This window comes from Hemitrygon akajei, chromosome 12 (genome assembly GCF_048418815.1).
Source record: "Hemitrygon akajei chromosome 12, sHemAka1.3, whole genome shotgun sequence".
NCBI classification, from domain to species: Eukaryota; Metazoa; Chordata; class Chondrichthyes; order Myliobatiformes; family Dasyatidae; genus Hemitrygon; species Hemitrygon akajei.
The window spans coordinates 89,656,312-89,674,823 of NC_133135.1; the positions used below are offsets into that span (position 1 = coordinate 89,656,312).

At 42.1% G+C, this 18,512-nt stretch overlaps 1 protein-coding gene across 2 annotated transcripts in view; it reads right to left on the reverse strand.

Moving 5' to 3' along the window:
• Positions 1 to 18,512, reverse strand: part of LOC140737279 (olfactomedin-like protein 2B) — a 103,644-nt gene that overhangs the window by 25,280 nt on the left and 59,852 nt on the right. The window contains exon 8 of one of the 2 annotated variants that reach the window (XM_073063647.1): positions 5,560 to 6,944. The exons of the other annotated variant lie outside the window; for it this stretch is intronic. Within the exon in view, the coding sequence (XP_072919748.1) occupies positions 6,343 to 6,944 (602 nt within the window). The 3' untranslated portion in view covers positions 5,560 to 6,342. Of the gene's footprint in view, positions 1 to 5,559; positions 6,945 to 18,512 lie in introns of those variants that run through there. 2 annotated transcript variants of the gene reach the window in all.

Genomic DNA, 18,512 nt, shown 5'->3' on the forward strand with positions numbered 1-18,512 from the left:
AGGCAAGGTCATTTGATTCCAAGCAATTCATTTATTGATCATTACAGAATGCCTTTCTGATGCTTCCCTTTCCCATCCCCTTTTTGCAACCATGATTCTCCTCTCCCTGCCTCCTTCCCACTCTCAGTCCACAATAGAGACCCATATCAGAATCATGTTTATCATCATTCATATGTCATGAAATTTGCTTTTCTTTTGCAGCAGCAGTTTAGTGCAATACATAAAATTACTACAGAACTATGCAAAAGTCTCAGATACCCTAACTATATATATCCGCCTAAGACTTTTGCACAGCACTGTACTTCTTACAAATGTCTGGAGAATAATACTACACTAGAATTAGACTCACATTTCAATTGTCAGATTTATTATACAGTAATAGAAAAGGCTAATAGGCCCAACATCATATGTGTTCATAATTTTTATCACACTTAATAAGATCCTTAAGGGATAGAATGCAGTAAGACATTTGCAACTGCTATTGCTAACTATGGTATCGGTAATATTCTTCCAAATAGTTCATGTCCTCTCCTCATTGCATGCAGGGGCAATTTGATTGACCATCTCTTTGAAGGAAGTAGATGACCAATGAGCTGAAACTGCAGCACTGACAAATATCAAGGTGATTGGAACCCAGATAATTCAGGTAACTAACAAAATTAAAAGGAGCTCTTGATCAAGAAAATACTGATAAAAAGTTATATTTTTTTATTTGAATTGAGTGGATTAGCTCCTTCTTCTCACACCTACCTGCTGACAACCACTACGTTGGCCACACTTTTAACAAAGTCAGCAGCAAAATTCTACTGACTATGAAACAATGATGAGGTCTGGATTCTGAAAAGAAAATTAATGTTCCCTATACCACTCTCTTTGGAATTTCATGAACAAATATTTACATTCATCTTTTCCTGTTTTCCTGTTTTATTTGTTTACAGAATGTGGACAAAATTGTCATTTCTAGTGTTCAGTACCTAACCCTTGCTCTTGAGAAGGTGATGGTAAGCTGAACCCTTAGCATCATAGAGATGTACAGCACAGATACAGGGCTAGTCCATGCTGAACCATTTAAACTGCCTACTCCCATGCACCAGGACCAGAGCCCTCCATACCCCTACCATCCATATACCTATCCAAACCTCATAAATGTTGAAATGGAGCTAGCATGCACCACTTGCACTGGCAGCTCATTCTACACTCACACAACCCTCTGAGTGAAGAAGTTTCCCCTCATGTTCTCCTTAAACTTTTCTCCTTTCGCCCTTAACCAATGACCTCTGGTTATATTCCCACCCAACCTCAGTGGAAAAAGCCTGTTTGCATCTACCCTATCTATACCCCTCACGATTTTGAACACCTCTATCAAATCTCCCCTCAATCTTCTATGTTCCAAGGAATATAGTCCTATTCAGTCTATCCTTCACTCAGATCCTCCAGTCCCAGCAACATCCTTACAAATTTTCTCTGTACTCTTTCAACCTTATTTACATCTTTCCTATAGGTAGAAGACCAAAACTGCATACAATACTCCACACACACAAAATGCTGGTGGAACACAGCAGGCCAGGCAGCATTTATAGGAAGAAGCACTGTCGACATTTCGGGCCGAGACCCTTCGTCAGGACCCGGCCCGAAGTGTCGACAGTTCTTCTTCCTATAGATGCTGCCTGGCCTGCTGTGTTCCACCAGCATTTTGTGTGTGTTGTTTGAATTTCCAGCATCTGCAGATTTCCTCGTGTTTACAATACTCTACATTAGGTCTCACCGATGTCTTATACAACTTCAATGTAACACCCCATCTCCTGTACTCAATACTTTGATTTAGGAAGGCCAATGTGCCAAAAGCTTTCTTTGCAATCCTATCTACCTGTGCTGCCACTTTCAATGAATTATGGACCTGTATTCTCAGATCCCTTTGTCCTACCTTTCACTATGTCATAACTTGCATCTGCTATTTTTTAGCCCATTTGTCCAGCTGGTCCAGATTCTGCTGCAAGCCCTGATAGTCTCCCTTGCTGTCCACTACACCCCCAATTTTGGTGTCATTTGCAAATTTGCTAACCCAGTTGACCACATGTAGACGACAAACAACAATGGGCCCAGTACCGATCCCTGCAACACTCCATTAGTTGCAGGCTTCCAGTCAGACAGCCAACCATCTACTACCACTCTCTTGCTTCTCCCATAAAGCCAATGTCTAATCCAATGTACTACCTCATCTTGAATGCCGAGCAACTGAACCTTTTTGACCAACCCCCTATATGGGACCTTGTCAAATGTCTTGCTGAAGTCCATGCAGACAACATCCACTTGCCTTGCCATCAACAAATTTCCTGGTAACTTCCTCAAAATACTCTATAAGATTGGTTAGACATATAACCATGTAACAATCACAGCTCGGAAATAGGCCATTCCGGCCCTCCTAGTCCATGCCGAACTCTTAATCTCACCTAGTCCCACCTACCCGCACTCAGCCCATAACCCTCCACTCCTTTCCTGTCCATATACCTATCCAATTTTACCTTAAATGACACAACTGAACTGGCCTCTACTACTTCTACAGGAAGCTCATTCCACACAGCTATCACTCTCTGAGTAAAGAAATACCCCCTCGTGTTTCCCTTAAACTTTTGCCCCCTAACTCTCAAATCATGTCCTCTCGTTTGAATCTCCCCTACTCTCAATGGAAACAGCCTATTCACGTCAACTCTATCTATCCCTCTCAACATTTTAAATACCTCGATCAAATCCCCCCTCAACCTTCTACGCTCCAATGAATAGAGACCTAACTTGTTCAACCTTTCTCTGTAACTTAAGTGCTGAAACCCAGGTAACATCCTAGTAAATCATCTCTGCACTCTCTCTAATTTATTGATATCTTTCCTATAATTCGGTGACCAGAACTGTACACAATATTCCAAATTTGGCCTTACCAATGCCTTGTACAATTTTAACATTACATCCCAACTTCTGTACTCAATGCTCTGATTTATAAAGGCCAGCGTTCCAAAAGCCTTCTTCACCACCCTATCTACATGAGACTCCACCTTCAGGGAACTATGCACTGTTATTCCTAGATCTCTCTGTTCCACTGCATTCCTCAATGCCCTACCATTTACCCTGTATGTTCTATTTGGATTATTCCTGCCAAAATGTAGAACCTCACACTTCTCAGCATTAAACTCCATCTGCCAGCATTCAGCCCATTCTTCTAACTGGCATAAATCTCCCTGCAAGCTTTGAAAACCCACCTCATTATCCACAATACCTCCTACCTTAATATCATCAGCATACTTACTAATCCAATTTACCACCCCATCATCCAGATCATTTATGTATATTACAAACAACATTGGGCTCAAAACAGATCCCTGAGGCACCCCGCTAGTCACCGGCCTCCATCCCGATAAACAATTATCCACCACTACTCTCTGGCATCTCCCATCTAGCCACTGTTGAATCCATTTTATTACTCCAGCATTAATACCTAACGACTGAACCTTCTTAACTAACCTTCCATGTGGAACTTTGTCAAAGGCCTTGCTGAAGTCCATATAGACTACATCCACTGCCTTACCCTCATCAACATTCCTCGTAACTACTTCAAAAAATTCAATAAGGTTTGTCAAACATGACCTTCCACGCATAAATCCATGCTGGCTACTCCTAATCAGATCCTGTCTATCCAGATAATTATAAATACTATCTCTAAGAATACTTTCCATTAATTTACCCACCATATGACCTACCCATCATGACCTACCATGCATAATACCACGCTGACTATCCTTAACCAGTCCACGTCTATCCAAATACTCATACATCCTGTCCCTTAGAATACCTTCCAATGACTTTCCTACTACTGATGTCAGGCTCACCGGCCTATAATTTCCTGGTTTATTTTTAGAGCCTTTCTTAAACAGCAAAACATAAGCAATCTCCAATCCTGTGGTACCTGACCTGTCACTAATAATGATTTAACAATCTATTGTTATGATGAGTTCATTTTATCTGAGTGAAATATTTTGTTCAATTTATATCTTAAAGCAATCACTGATTCATTTCATGTATCAAGCAGAAACCTGATTTAATCATAATGGATAAGATTATTTAAAATTTCATTAACATTTTGTCAATTTATTTTATTCCCATAGAACATTCTAATTAGCTCACAACTATTACGTTAAAGAGTCATAGAATTTCAATACTCAATAACCAATAAAACACTTCTATTTATCTGTAGTTACATCGTGATGCATACTGCTAACAAAGACAGTATTCGTTTATTTTTACCAAGATATTATATACTCCCAAAAATATGTTCCTTATGACATTATGTACCTCTGTAAAAAGGTGAGAAGAGTAAAAAGTTACTACACCCCTTCCCCACTTCTCCCACAAAATCTCTTCATAAGTCTGTATGTCCAATTCATCCTGATCTTATAGAGCAAGATAGGTCTTATCGGTTGTTGAAGATTTTGGAGTTTAACAGTGCCACAAGTTCCACGTGCCAGTGCAGTCCCTTTTAGAGGTATTTAGTGGTTATATTGACAATAACCTCTTTCCAAAAGCAAATAGAATAACCAATATTTACAGGAAGCTATGATGTGCCTTGCCTGTGTCTGTGTGTTGCTGAGAAATGTGCCACCAGTGCAGAATGGAGGCAGGGGTGGGAAATTGGCTGCTGGCTTGTTCTCATGGTTCCAGGACCTGAGTTCAGTCCAGTTCCTGCCTCTCCACCCCCACGAAGTCTTCAGTAAAAGGCTTGGGAACTTCTGCTGTGACTAAGTTTCCTACATAATTTCAGGAAAATGTCAACCAATTTCCGAGTAGAACCACAGAACAAGTTTTAATTATTAATTTAATTTAATCCTGAATTGGATTTTTACTGTGGGAGCCCACAAGTTTACCGTTATGGCACTGTGACAAGGGGAGGTCTTTTACTGAGGTTGGATTCATCTCTGCAAGGCAACTGATGTAAAAGAAGCATGTGGGTTTTGTTGGCAAAGACACACCAACTTTAAGAAGGAATAAACATTTTGAAACTCAGTAAGAATGCCTCAAGGGATTTTTTTTCCTTTTATGATTGATAACCAAGAGGGAATTAGAGTGCAAATTTCTACTGTATTTATTTTATGTTTGGCTTTGGAAAGTCCTGTCCTCACCCTCAGGATATAAAGTAGAAAGACGCTGTGGTCCATCACCTTGGCGAACACGGAAATTTAGCCATAAATGGGAAGTCTAATGGATGTCAGCAGCATTAATTATATCATATTCTAATTGCTCCAGGTTGCTGATGGTCCCAGCAAACCAAACAGTCTGCTCTGAATCAGTCATTCATGTCATAACCTGCAGGGCATTTTGTAAAGAAGCACCTGCACAACATGTCATTATTTTCTTTCCAAAGTGGTTTAAGATTCCATATCTCCAAGATGATTAATATCAGAATCATTAACTGCACGTATTACATTGTATTGCTGACAGTTTCAGACACTAGCGATCTACAGTTTTTATTTTTACTGGTCTACACTAAATAACTAAATATTCCCACCGAGAAAGTGTAAGATAAGCTTGTTATCCAATTTATTTGCAAAACCTAAATGATGGAAAATTACTTGTGAATTATAAAACACATGATCACTAATATTAAACACCACAGGAAGCAGTCATTTCTAATTGGTGAATGTAAGGTGCAACACATATTTCAATAATTCATACCTTTCAGTCATGGAGGAGATAATCTACAATACAGAATGCTTGGATATAGAGATCAGCTATTTGTCCTTGAGAAGATAGTGAAACATTATACTATTTGTTGTTATGCCATCTATCAAGGCATGAGATTAAGATGCTTAAAGCAGCTGTTTCACAATTTAGAAATTATAAAACATAATTGGACCTGTGGAACTGAATCATCCCTGTGATTATTCCCAAAGGTAGCATGAAGATCTGTTCAAAGTGCAGAGATATGGGCAGAGAGGCTGGTTTCTTCACGGCAAAGTTACCGGTGCCAGAGGAACATGCAAGTTTGTCAGTCAGATGTATGGCAAATTTGAGCAGGAGGAATGATCCATTTGAAACTCAGCAAGAAAGACTGGTAGGCATCTTGGTTCTCTCAGTCATGACATGCAAGGTGTGCAATTATTGTATAAAGCACAGGATAAAGGAAGGCCATTTGTGTGTCTGTATTTCTGTCTCTCTTAAAGCAGGTTACTTTGATTACATTATCACAAAACAGATTGATCTACAACCTGTTAATTAATATAAGAACATCAATCCCCTTATATTTCTTTTATAAAGCCAAGTGCTGGAAGCTCATCAAGTGTCTATGGGTTTTTCATTCTAATAAGCGAATGTGATACCATACGTGACCTGATGGCCTTTGTCCCATGCATACAGGATGCGCTCTTTGGGGTTATAGTCAATTTGAGTGGTGTATGAATACTCGTTGATAAATGGCAGCCTTGGATTGATCTGGGTGTTTGTGTGAGTGTCAAAGGCATATGAAATGTTAGCATGCTTCTTGTTGTAGCTGTCCACTGCATACAGCACCCCGCAAACTATAAAGCAGTTTCCATAAAAGTTCTTCCTCAGGCCAGTCCTCCAGGTGGTCTCCTTCTGGATGGACAAGTCAACAGTGTTGAGCCTGCTGATGATGATGACTTCTTGCAAGGAGCCCACATCATCGATGGCTGGGTAGATAATCCAAAGACCATTTTCATCAATGGCAAAGTCTATATTAGAGTGGCCCTTCCACCTCCAGGGAGTGGCCTCGTCATACACCACGTCATGCACCAGGCTCCAAGCTGCCACGTACCTTTGCCTCAGGTCATATTTGATGATGTTACGTGTGAAGGCTCTGTTATAGTAGAAAGCCCCATGATACACCACATGGCCCGTCCCAATCCAGTTGTAAGGTAGTTTGTAGGAGTTACTCCAGCGACCTAGAAAGAAATACAGGAGAACTAAAGTAAGTTTTTCATCTACTTCCTGGCCTCTTGATTCCTATTCAGCTTCCATCAGCACCACCTGTTAACCGGCACCTGTCCAACTAGCTTAATCCAGGCAACAGTTAGCACTTCCATATGGTTGGTTAGCGGAAGATAGTGGTGGCTGTCAGAAGATGGGGTGGGAGCTGAATTGGAAGGATGGTAAGTCTTTTATTCAGCCTTTCAAACTTAACATGGCTGATTTGAAGTTTAGCTCCATCTTCCCACCTTGGTTCTGCAGCAACAGAGCCTGGTTCCTTTGTCTGATGTGAGAGCAGTGGAAACCACAGAATAATGGAAATACCACCTCCCAATTTTGAAATTAATCATAGCACTCCCATCTTACATCTATTAGGCCCACTTGGACAGATGAATTCTACACCGAGCAATGTATCTGGCAAAAGAAAACTTATCACAACAAATAATAGTTTATTCTAATCTGATTTTGGAAGGTCTAAAATTTGCACTATCTTTTATCATTTTACTCAAAAAATAAATGAACAAGTATCATTTTTTTGGTTATTTATAATGCCTATAAAAAGTATTCACCTCCCCACCCCCCAGAAGTTTTCATGTTTTATTGTTTTACAACATTGAATCACAGTGAATTTAATTTGGCTTTCTTGATACTTATCAACAGAAAAAGACTCTTTTGTGTCAAAGCAGAAGCAGGTCTCTACAGAGTGATCTAAATTAACTACAAATATAAAACACAAAATAGTTGATTGTATGAGTATTCCCCCCCCCCCGCCCACCTTTAATATGACACACCAGATCATCATCGCTGCAGCCAGTTGCTTTTAGAAGTCACATAATTAGTTAAATGAATATCTGTTTTTGGAGACTTGTGTGTAGTCAAGGTGTTTCAATTGATTGTAGTAAAAATACACCTGTATCTGGAAGGTCCAACTGCTGGTGAGTCAGTATCCTGGCAAAAACTACACCATGAAGACAAAAGAACACTCAAAACAACGCTGTGATAAGGTTATTGAAAAGCACAACTCAGGAGATGGATACATGAAAATTTCCAACTCACTGAATATCCCTTTATGTACAGTTAAGTCAATCATCAAGAAATGAGAAGAATATGGTACAGCTGTAAATCTGCCTAGAGCAGGCCGTCCTCAAAAACTGAGTGACCGTGTAAGAAGGGGACTAGTGAGGAAGGCCATCAAGAGACTTATGACAACTCTGGAGGAGTTGAAAGCTTCACTGACTGAGATAGGAGAAACTATGCAGACAGCTGTTGCCCGGGTGCCTCACCAGTCACAACTTTATGGGAGAGTGGCAAAGAGAAAGCCACTGTTGAAAAAAACTCACATGAAATCTCAGCTAGAGTTTGCCAGATGACATGTGGGAGACTCTGAAGTCAGCTGGAAGATTCTATGATCTGATTAAACAAAAATTGAGTTTTTTGGCCATCAGACTAAACGCTATGTTTGGCGTAAATCAAAGATCGCACATCGTCAAAAACACACCATCCCTACCGTGAAGCATGGTGGTAGCTGCATCATGCTGTGGGGATGCTTCACTGCAGTAGGCCCAGGAAGGCTTGTGAAGGTAGAGGATAAAATGAATGCAGCAAAATATAGGGAAATCCTGGAGGAAAACCTGATGCAGTCTGCAAGAGAACTGAAATTTGGGAGAAGATGTTTTCAAGCAAGTTAATGACCCCAAGCATAAAGCCAAAACTATACAGGAATACTGTAGTTTAAAAACTACAAAGTTAATGTCCAGGAATGGCCAAGTCAGAGTCCAGACCTCAATCCAATTGAGAATTTGTGACTGGACTCATGATTCATATGCAATCTGTAGTGTTCAGATGTGCAAAGTTGATAGAGATCAATCCACACAGACTAAAGACTATATTTGCTGCCAAAGGTGCATCTACTAAATACTAACTTGAAGGGGGTAAATACTTACGTAATCAATTATTTTGCATTGTATATTTGTAATTAATTTAGATCACTTTATAGAGATTTGTTTTCATTTTGACACAACAGCTATTTTTCTGTTTATCAGTGTCAAAAAAGCCAAATTAAATCCACTGTGATTCATTGTTGTAAGCCAATAAAACATGAAAACTTCCAAGGGGGAAGAGCAGTAAATGTAGTGTATATGGATTTCAGCAAGCCATTTGATAAGGTACCCCATACAAGGCTTATTGAGAAAGTAAGGAGGCATGGGATCCAAGGGGACATTGCTTTGTGGATCCAGAACTGGCTTGCCCACAAAAGGCAAAGAGTGGTTGTAGATGGGTCATATTCTGCATGGAGGTCAGTGACCAGTGGTGTGCCTCAGGAATCTGTTTTGGGATCCTTACTCTTTGTGACTTTTATAAATGACCTGGATGAGGAAGTGGAGGGATGGGTTAGCAAGTTTTCTGATGACACAAAGTTTGGAGGTGTTGTGGATAGTGTGGAGGGCTGTCAGAGGTTACAGTGGGACAAAACTGGGCTGAGAAGTGGCAGATGGAGTTCAACACAGATAAGTGTGAGGTTGTTCATTTTGGTAGGTCAAATATGATGGCAGAATATAGTATTAATGGTAAGACTCTTGGCAGTGTAGAGGATCAGAGGGATCTTGGGGTCTGAGTCCATAGGACGCTCAAGGATGGTGAGGATGGTGCAGGAGGGAGGGCTTCAGGTTTTTAGATAATTGGGCTTTGTTCCAGGGAAGGTGGGATCTGTTCTGACGGGACGGTTTACACCTGAACTGGAGCGGTACTAACATTCTTGCAGGAAAGTTTGCTAGTGCTTCTCAGGGGGGATTAAACTAAATTTGCAGGGGGCAGGGATCCAGAATGCGAGAGAGGATAGCGAGATGAAGAATAAATGACAGGTGGGGACTACACGGTTCCGGAATATTAAGTGTGTAGTAGAGAAAGGTGAGGCGGAACAAGTGATAAGGAGGACACATGTACAGAGGGATGGTCTGACGGAACAGGGAGTTAAATGAGCTGAAAGAATAAGTAAATTTAGAAAGGACAACAAAATTCAAGGGGCGTATAGCCCAAAGGGAGTTCGGGGAGCTGGGTTAAGCACGATAGGCAGCGATTTAAACAGAGAGAGGAGAAATGGGCTAAAAATTCTATATCTGAATGCACGAAGTGTCAGAAATAAGGCGGATGAGCTTGAAGCTCAGGTGCGAATGGGTAACTATGATGTTGTTGGGATAACGGAGACATGGCTGCAGGGAGATCAGACCTGGGAAATGAATGTACAAGGATATACCTGCTATCGTAGGGACAGAAATGTGGGCAGAGGGGGTGGGGTGGCCCTGTTGGTGAGGAATGAGATTCAGTCCTTTGCAAGGGGGGACATAGGATCAGGAGAAGTAGAGTCTGTGTGGATAGAACTGAGGAACAGTAAGGGCAAAAAGACCCTAATGGGTGTTGTCTACAGGCCACCAAACAGTAGCATGGATATTGGGTGCAAGTTGAACAGGGAGTTAACATTGGCATGTGGCAAAGGTAATGTTGCAGTAGTTATGGGGGATTTCAACATGTAGGTGAACTGGGAGAATCAGGTTGGTGCTGGATCCCAGGATAGGGAGTTTGTAGAGTGCCTACGGGATGCATTCTTGGAACAGCTTGTACGAGAGCCGACCAGGGACAAGGCTATTCTGGATTTAGTCTTGTGTAATGAACAGGATTTGATAAGCGATCTTGAAGTAAAGGAGCCATTAGGAGGTAGTGACCATAATAAGTTTTTATCTGCAATTTGAGAAGGATAAGGGCAAATCGGAGGTGTCAGTGTTGCAGTTGAATAGGGGAAACTATGGAGCCATGAGGGAGGAGCTGGCCAAAGTTGACTGGACGGATATCCTAGCAGAAAAGACAGTGGAACAGCAATGGCAGGTATTCTTGGGAATAATGCACAAGGTGCAAAATCAGTTCATCCCCCGGAGAAGGAAGGATTCAAAGGGGGGAAAGGGGCCACAGTGGTTGACAAAGGAAGTCAGAGATGGCATAGCATTAAAAAAAAGGAAATATGACAGAGCTAAGGTGAGTGGGAGGACAGATGATTGGGAAATTTTTAAGGAACAACAGAACTTAACTAAAAAGGCAATACGGGGAGAAAAGATGAGGTACGAACGCAAGCTAGCCAGGAATATAAAGGAGGATAGCAAAAGCTTTTTTAGGTATGTGAAGAGAAAGAAGATAGTTAAGAACACTGTTGGGTCCTTGAAGAATGAATTGGGTGAAATTGTTATGGGAAACAGAAATGGCAGAAGAATTTAATAAGTACTTTAGATCTGTCTTCACTAGGGAAGACACAAGCAATCTCCCAGATGTATGGATGGGCCAAGGACATAGGGTAACAGAGGAAATGAAACAGATTGACATTAGGAAGGAAACGGTGATGAGTAGACTGATGGGACTGAAGGCTGACAAATCCCCAGGTCCAGATGGTCTGCATCCTAGGGTACTAGAGGAGGTGGCCCCGGAAATTGCGGATGCATTGGTAATCATTTTCCAATGTTCCTTAGATTCAGGATCAGTTCCTGAGGATTGGAGAATGGCTAATGTTATCCCACTTTTTAAGAAAGGAGGGAGGGAGAAAACAGAGAACTATTGTCCTGTCAGCCTAACATTAGTAGTGGGGAAGATGCTAGAGTCCATTATTAAAGATGAAATAGTGGCATATCTAGATAGCAGTGATAGGATTGGGCCGAGCCAGCATGGATTTACCAAGGGCAAATCATGCTTGACTAATCTATTGGAGTTTTTCAAGGATGTAACCAGGAAGTTAGACAAGGGAGATCCAGTGGATGTAGTGTACCTCAATTTTCAGAAGGCATTTGATAAGGTCCCACATAGGAGATTGGTGAGTAAAATCAGAGCTCATGGCATTGGGGGGAAGATATTGACATGGATAGAAAACTGGTTGGCAGATAGAAAGCAAAGGGTAATGGTGAATGGGTGTTTCTCGGCATGGCAGGTGGTGACTAGTGGGGTGCCACAGGGCTCGGTATTAGGACCACAGCTGTATACTATTTACGTCAACGATTTAGATGAAGGCATTGAGAATAACATCAGCAAGTTTGCTGATGATACTAAGCTAGGTGGCAGTGTGACATGTGATGAGGATGTTAGAAGAATTCAGGGTGACTTGGATAGGCTGAGTGAGTGGGCAGATACTTGGCAGATGACTTTTAATGTGAATAAGTGTGAGGTTATCCACTTTGGGAGTAAGAACAGGAAGGCAGATTATTATCTGAGCGGTGTAGAGTTAGGTAAGGGAGAAATACAAAGAGATCTAGGAGTACTTGTTCATCAGTCACTGAAGGTGAATGATCAAGTGCAGCAGGCAGTGAAGAAGGCTAATGGAATGTTGGCCTTTATTACAAAGGGAATTGAGTACAAGAGCAAGGAAATCCTCTTGCATTTGTACAGGGCCCTGGTGAGACCAAACCTGGAGTATTGTGTACAGTTTTGGTCTCCAGGGTTAAGGAAGGACATCCTGGCTATAGAGGAAGTGCAGCGTAGATTCACGAGGTTAATTCCTGGGATGTCCGGACTGTTTTACGCAGAGAGGTTAGAGAGACTGGGCTTGTACATGCTGGAATTAAGGAGATTGAGAGGGGGTCTGCTTGCAACATACAAGATTATTAAGGGATTGGACAAGATAGAGGCAGGAAATATGTTCCAGATGCTGGGAGAGTCCAGTACCAGAGGGCATGGTTTGAGAATAAGGGGTAGGTCATTTAGGACAGAGTTAAGGAAAAACTTCTTCTCCCAGAGAGTTGTGGGGGTCTGGAATGCACTGCCTCGGAAGGCAGTGGAGGCCAATTCTCTGGATGCTTTCAAGAAGGAGCTAGATAGGTATCTTATGGATAAGGGAATCAAGGGATATGGGGACAAGGCAGGAACCGGGTATTGATAGTAGATGATCAGCCATGATCTCAGAATGGCAGTGCAGGCTCGAAGGGCCGAATGTTCTACTTCTGCACCTATTGTCTATTGTCAAAGCAGCTGTGCAGGTTGACTCTGTGTTTAAGAAGGCGTATGGTGTATTGGCCTTCATCAATCGTGGAATTGAATTTAGGAGCCGAGAGGTAATGTTGCAGCTACATAGGACCCTGGTCAGATCCCACTTAGAGTACTGTGCTCAGTTCTGGTCACCTCACTACAGGAAGGATGTGGAAGCCATAGAAAGGGGGCAGAGGAGATTTACAAGGATGTTGCGTGAATTGGGGAACATGCCTTATGAGAATAGGTTGAGTGAACTCAGCCTTTTCTCCTTGGAGTGACGGAGGATGAGGGGTGACCTGATAGAGGTGTATAAGATGATGAGAGGCACTGATCATGTGGATAATCAGAAGCTTTTTCCCAGGGCTGAAATGGTTGCCACAAGAGGACACAGGTTTAAGGTGCTGGGGAGTAGGTACAGAGGAGATGTCAGGGATAAGTTTTTTACTCAGAGAGTGGTGAGTGCATGAAATGGGCTGCTGGCAACGGTGGTGGAGGCAGATATAACAGGGTCTTTTAAGAGACTTTTGGATAGGTACATGGAAAAATAGAGGGCTATGGGTAAGCCTACATGTTCGGCACAACTTTGTGGGCCAAATGGCCTGTATTGTGCTGTCGGTCTTCTATGTTTCTACAAGTACTTTTTATAGGCACTGTATTTAATTGGATGCTGTTTATCTTTGCATGAACATCTGATCACATTTTATGTCATATTTATGCAGAAATAGAAACTTCCTAGCACCAGGGTATATCTCACTCTGGTCTCCTTTGAAATGGTCTTGCAAATTCCAGGACAATCAGGGATGTGGGCAAAATCCAGATGCTAAAAAATTAACAAATAGCAAAAAAAAAGATTTTTCATTGGACTAATGACATTAAGGATAAAGGTTTTAAGATTGATAGCCATCTTAATGAGTTACCACCTTTTTCTGGTTGGAAAAAAATGCTTGTTCAAAAGTGATTATCCCTGAGATAGTACTATTTCTTATTGGGACATACATTAACTAATGCAAGTTTACACAATCCTTAATCATTTAAAACCTTGCACAAAGATAATTGTCATTTCTATGATCAGAAAATAGCACTTATATCACCTTTATCAGTTTTGGTCCATAAAGTGGTCGATACTTATTTCTAATCGATTAATTTTCATTTACACTACAGAAGCTGGGAGAGTGTCACCTTTTTAATGTGTACATTTTCTACTGAAAGGATCTCTGAACTAAAGTGAATTATCCTGATATCCACCCAAATGCATAGGCTAATGGGCCTTCAGATGGTTCCATGAACACTTTGAAAGGAAGAGAACTCATAACATTGAGTTTAACAAACAATCATTTCCATTGTTTCAGAGTTACAGAGACAAAGGATCCTAAGAACAACCTTGCACAATGATAGGTGGCTATCATTTCAAGGTTAAATAGCAATCTTGAACTCCGGAGGCAGCCTGAAATACTCATCAAGTAAGGGTTCTTAAATCACACTGCAGTCTTCAATGGTGTGTTTGTTCCAGATATGTCAGTTTTCAGATGCATAATCCAAAATGAGGCTGTTGGGTCAGGGCAAACATCTTGAAGGTTGTTCTGATACTCTTGAGTTAGCAACTACTGTAACATGCTGATGCTGGTATTGATGGCTAACTGCTAAAATGTCATTCTTTAGCCCACCATGGCCCTTTTTACCTGGCCAGCAATTTATATAGCATTTGATTAAGCCATTATTCATGGTCATCAAACCAAATAAGTCAAATTGTCACTGCTTTCTTTACAAAGAGGTGACTGAAGTTGAATTACTCTTTACCTCATATAAGTCATCTTTGGAAAATTTCAATCTATAAATTTTAATTGGAATTGGTGTATTATTGTCACATGTACCAAGGTAGAATGAAAAGCCTGTCTTGCATACTGTGCATACAGATCTATTCATTGTACAGGGCACAGGAGTAGTACAAGGTAAAATAACAACAGAAATAAAGAGTAACCTACAGAGAAAGAGCAGTTCAGGTCGACAAGATCATAACAAGGTAGATTGTGAGGTCAACAATCCATCTAATTGTGCTAGGGGTCCATTCAATAGTCTTATAGAAGCAGTGTAGAAGCTGTCCTCGAGCCTGGTGGTATTTGCTTTTGTATTTTCTGCCCAGTGGGAGAGGGGAGAATTAAAAATGTTCGGAGTGGATGAGGTATTTGATTATTCTGGCTGCTTAACTGAGGCAGCAAGAAATATAGACAGAGTCCATAGAAGGGAGCTGGCTGGTGCTGTAGTGGCATCAGCGCTGGACTTTGGGGCGGAAGGTTCCAAGTTCAAATCCAGCCGGCTCCTGTGAACACTTTCTATCCGTGCTGGATTGAGTGTCGAGCTAGCAACTCGACCTTGTAAAAAAGAAATTCCTTGCTACGGAAATATCAACAGCAAAAAAATTGCTATGCTCTCTCGTGAGTTGAAAGGCAATTTCTTCTTCTTCTTCTTCCATAGAAGGGAAGCTGGTTTCCATGATGAGCTGTGTCCACAACTCTCGCAGGCAGAATAGCTATCATACCAAGCCATGATGCATGCAGATAGGATGCTTTCTGTGGTACATTAATACAACTTGCTAAGTGTCGACAGGGACATGTCAAATGCCTTTAGCTTCCTGAGGAAGTAAAGGTGTTGGTAAGTTTTCTTGGACAAGGACAAGCTACTGGTGATGTTCACTCCCAGGAATTTGCAGCTCTTAACCTTCTGAACCTCAAGCAACACACACAAAATGCTGGTGGAACGCAGCAGGCCAGGCAGCATCTATAGGAAGAAGCAATGTTGACGTTTTGGGCTGAGACCCTTCGTCAGGACGAAGGGTGTGGGTGGTCATGGGTCCTGACAAAGGGTCACGGCCCGAAACATCGGCATTGCTTCTTCCTATAGATGCTGCTTGGCCTGTTGCGTTCCACCAGCATTTTGTGTGTGTTGCTTGAACTTCTAGCATCTGCAGATTTCCTCGTGTTTACCTTCTGAACCTCAGCACCTTTGATGCAACATGTACACCACCCTCTTCCTGAGGTCAATGACTAGCTCTTTTGTTTTGTTGACATTGAGGGAAAGGTTATTGTCTTGACATCATGTTATTAAGCTCTCAATCTCCCTGTTTTCAGGCTCATAATTATTTGAGTTACAGTAAACTTAATATAGAGCAAAATTTGGCCATGCATTCATGAGTATACAGTGGGTAGAGCAGGGGACTGAGGATGCAGTCCTGTGAAGCACCAGTGTTGAGAATAATCATGGTGGAGGTGTTGCTGCCTATCACTGATTGTGTTCTGTTGGTCAGGAAATCGAGGGTGCAGTTACAGAGTGAGGTCTCAAGAGTCTGATAATGATCTTGCTTGGAATTATAATATAGAAGGCAGAGCTGTAATCAATAAACAACTTTTAACACAGGGGTCACCAACCTCTTTTGCACTGCGGACCGGTTTAATATTGACAATATTCTTGCAGATCGGCTGACGGGGGGTGGGGTGTGTTAATCACGACTGGAATATAGGTGATAAGTCAACTATAAGTCACTTATAAGTGGCTAATACGCTCAATTTAGTTTCTAAAAGGGTTTATCTAACAAATTTAATATTGAACACACAGCGCATATTTACCTCGCATGAATATAGTGATAAGTCAATTATAAGTCACTTTTAAGTCAATAGCATCATAACATTTTAAGTAACGTTTGGATATTAAACACACAGCATATATTTTCCTTGTATGAACATATAAAATCATTGCAACACACCAATATCACTGAATCAGTGGGAGCCCTGGGCTTGTTTCCCTGCAACAAGACGGTCCCATCGAGGGGTGATGGGAGACAGCGATACTCAAAGGGGGTTCCTTATGTCCAGTCTATTCCGCAATTTAGTTTTCGTGGCTCTCAGCACTTGCTTCTGTCCCGCTTGCTCACGATTTTTCTGCTCAAAAAACTCAGTGGGTTTGTCTTTGAGTGCAGGGTGCTTGGACTCAGGGTACCGAAGCAGTTTTGAGGGCTTCATTGCCTCATTAGACAGCCTCCAGGCCCGAACTCCAGCCTCCTGCCCACCCACCGCCAGATGCCTTGGCCAGGTGCGGGTGGTCGTGGGTGGAGTGAGAGGACAAGGTCAGGGCCGGAGGTCCCCGTGCCAGGGCTGCAGTGGTCGCAGTCCAGAGAGCGAGGAGGAGGAGTGCGCCTGCCCCCTCCCCCCTTGTAGGTAGGTAGGATCTATCGGCCGACAAAAGTTTGGCTCGAGGGATGACTTTCAGTAGATCACAGCGAGGTAGCTGCTCTGCTACTTATGAAACCCTGAGCCCAAATTAGGTTGTCTGTGAATATTTTAGCACCGGGTTCCCCACGAACATTCAGTGTGCTAAACAGGTTTAGATGTGGCGCCCATCTCTCCACACTCCAGGCCAGTAGCAACGGCACTTCTCACTGGCCGCACGAGGTGGCTGGTTACCTGAGGCCAACCAGTGATCCCTGGCGCGAGGGTATCACTGCGTTTAGGCGACTGATGACCTCGCGTGGGTAATGACCTCGTGTGCGTTCAAGTTCAACAGTGGGTGTGACAGGGACTGAGGAAAGGTGCAGCTGACTCATTTCATATCACCAAATCATATTGTTTCCTCGTGGCCCGGTAGCACATGCTTTGTGGCTCGGTACCGATCCATGCCCCAGTGGTTGGGGACCACTGTTTTAACATGAGTAAAACAGAAATGGATAAAATGACGACTAGTTTCTCGGGGTGTTTAGTTTTTCTTTGAAACTCTTTTTAACCTTCTTCACTGAATTCCCACCAACTCACAGGTTGCCATCCACTCCCAGTGACTCTCTTCAAAACATGCTCATAAGAAATGAAAGCAATCTCCAGGAAGTAGTTCACTTTCTGCATACTTGATCCTCTTCCTTCCTGCTCACCATTTCCAAGAAAGCAATTGTGGGCATAAAATTCAGGAAATGGCACACTATGCTCCTAGACCTCTTTAGTGGATTACGTTTTTGAGGTTGTGGAAAATTACTGTAGGTTTGGATTATACATTACAGAAGATTTAGTGCAGGCACACTTTAGAAATCCATCGAAAACAGATGTATCAGTATTTTTCAAACAAGAGAAAATCTGCAGATGCTGGAAATCCAGATCAACACACACAAAATGCTGGAGGAACTCAGCAGGACAGACAGCATCTATAGAAGAGTACAGCTGACGTTTCAGGCTGGACTTTGAAGGAATGGAAAAAAAAAGCTGAGGAGTAGATTTAAAAGGTAGGGGAGGGAAGAGAGAAACACGAGGTGATGAGTGCAAACCGGAGAGGGGTGGTTGAAGTAAAGAGCTGGATAGTTGTTTGGTTGGAAGATACAGGGCTGGAAAAGGGAGAGTCTGTTAGGAGAGGATAGAAAGCCATGGAAGAAAGAAAAACAGGGAGGAGCACCAGAAGGAGGAGATGGGCAGGCAAGGAGATACAGTGAGAGAAGGAAAAGGGGATGGGGAATGTTGAAGGTGGGGAGTAGCATTACCAGAAATTTGAGAAATCGATGTTCATGCCATCAGGTT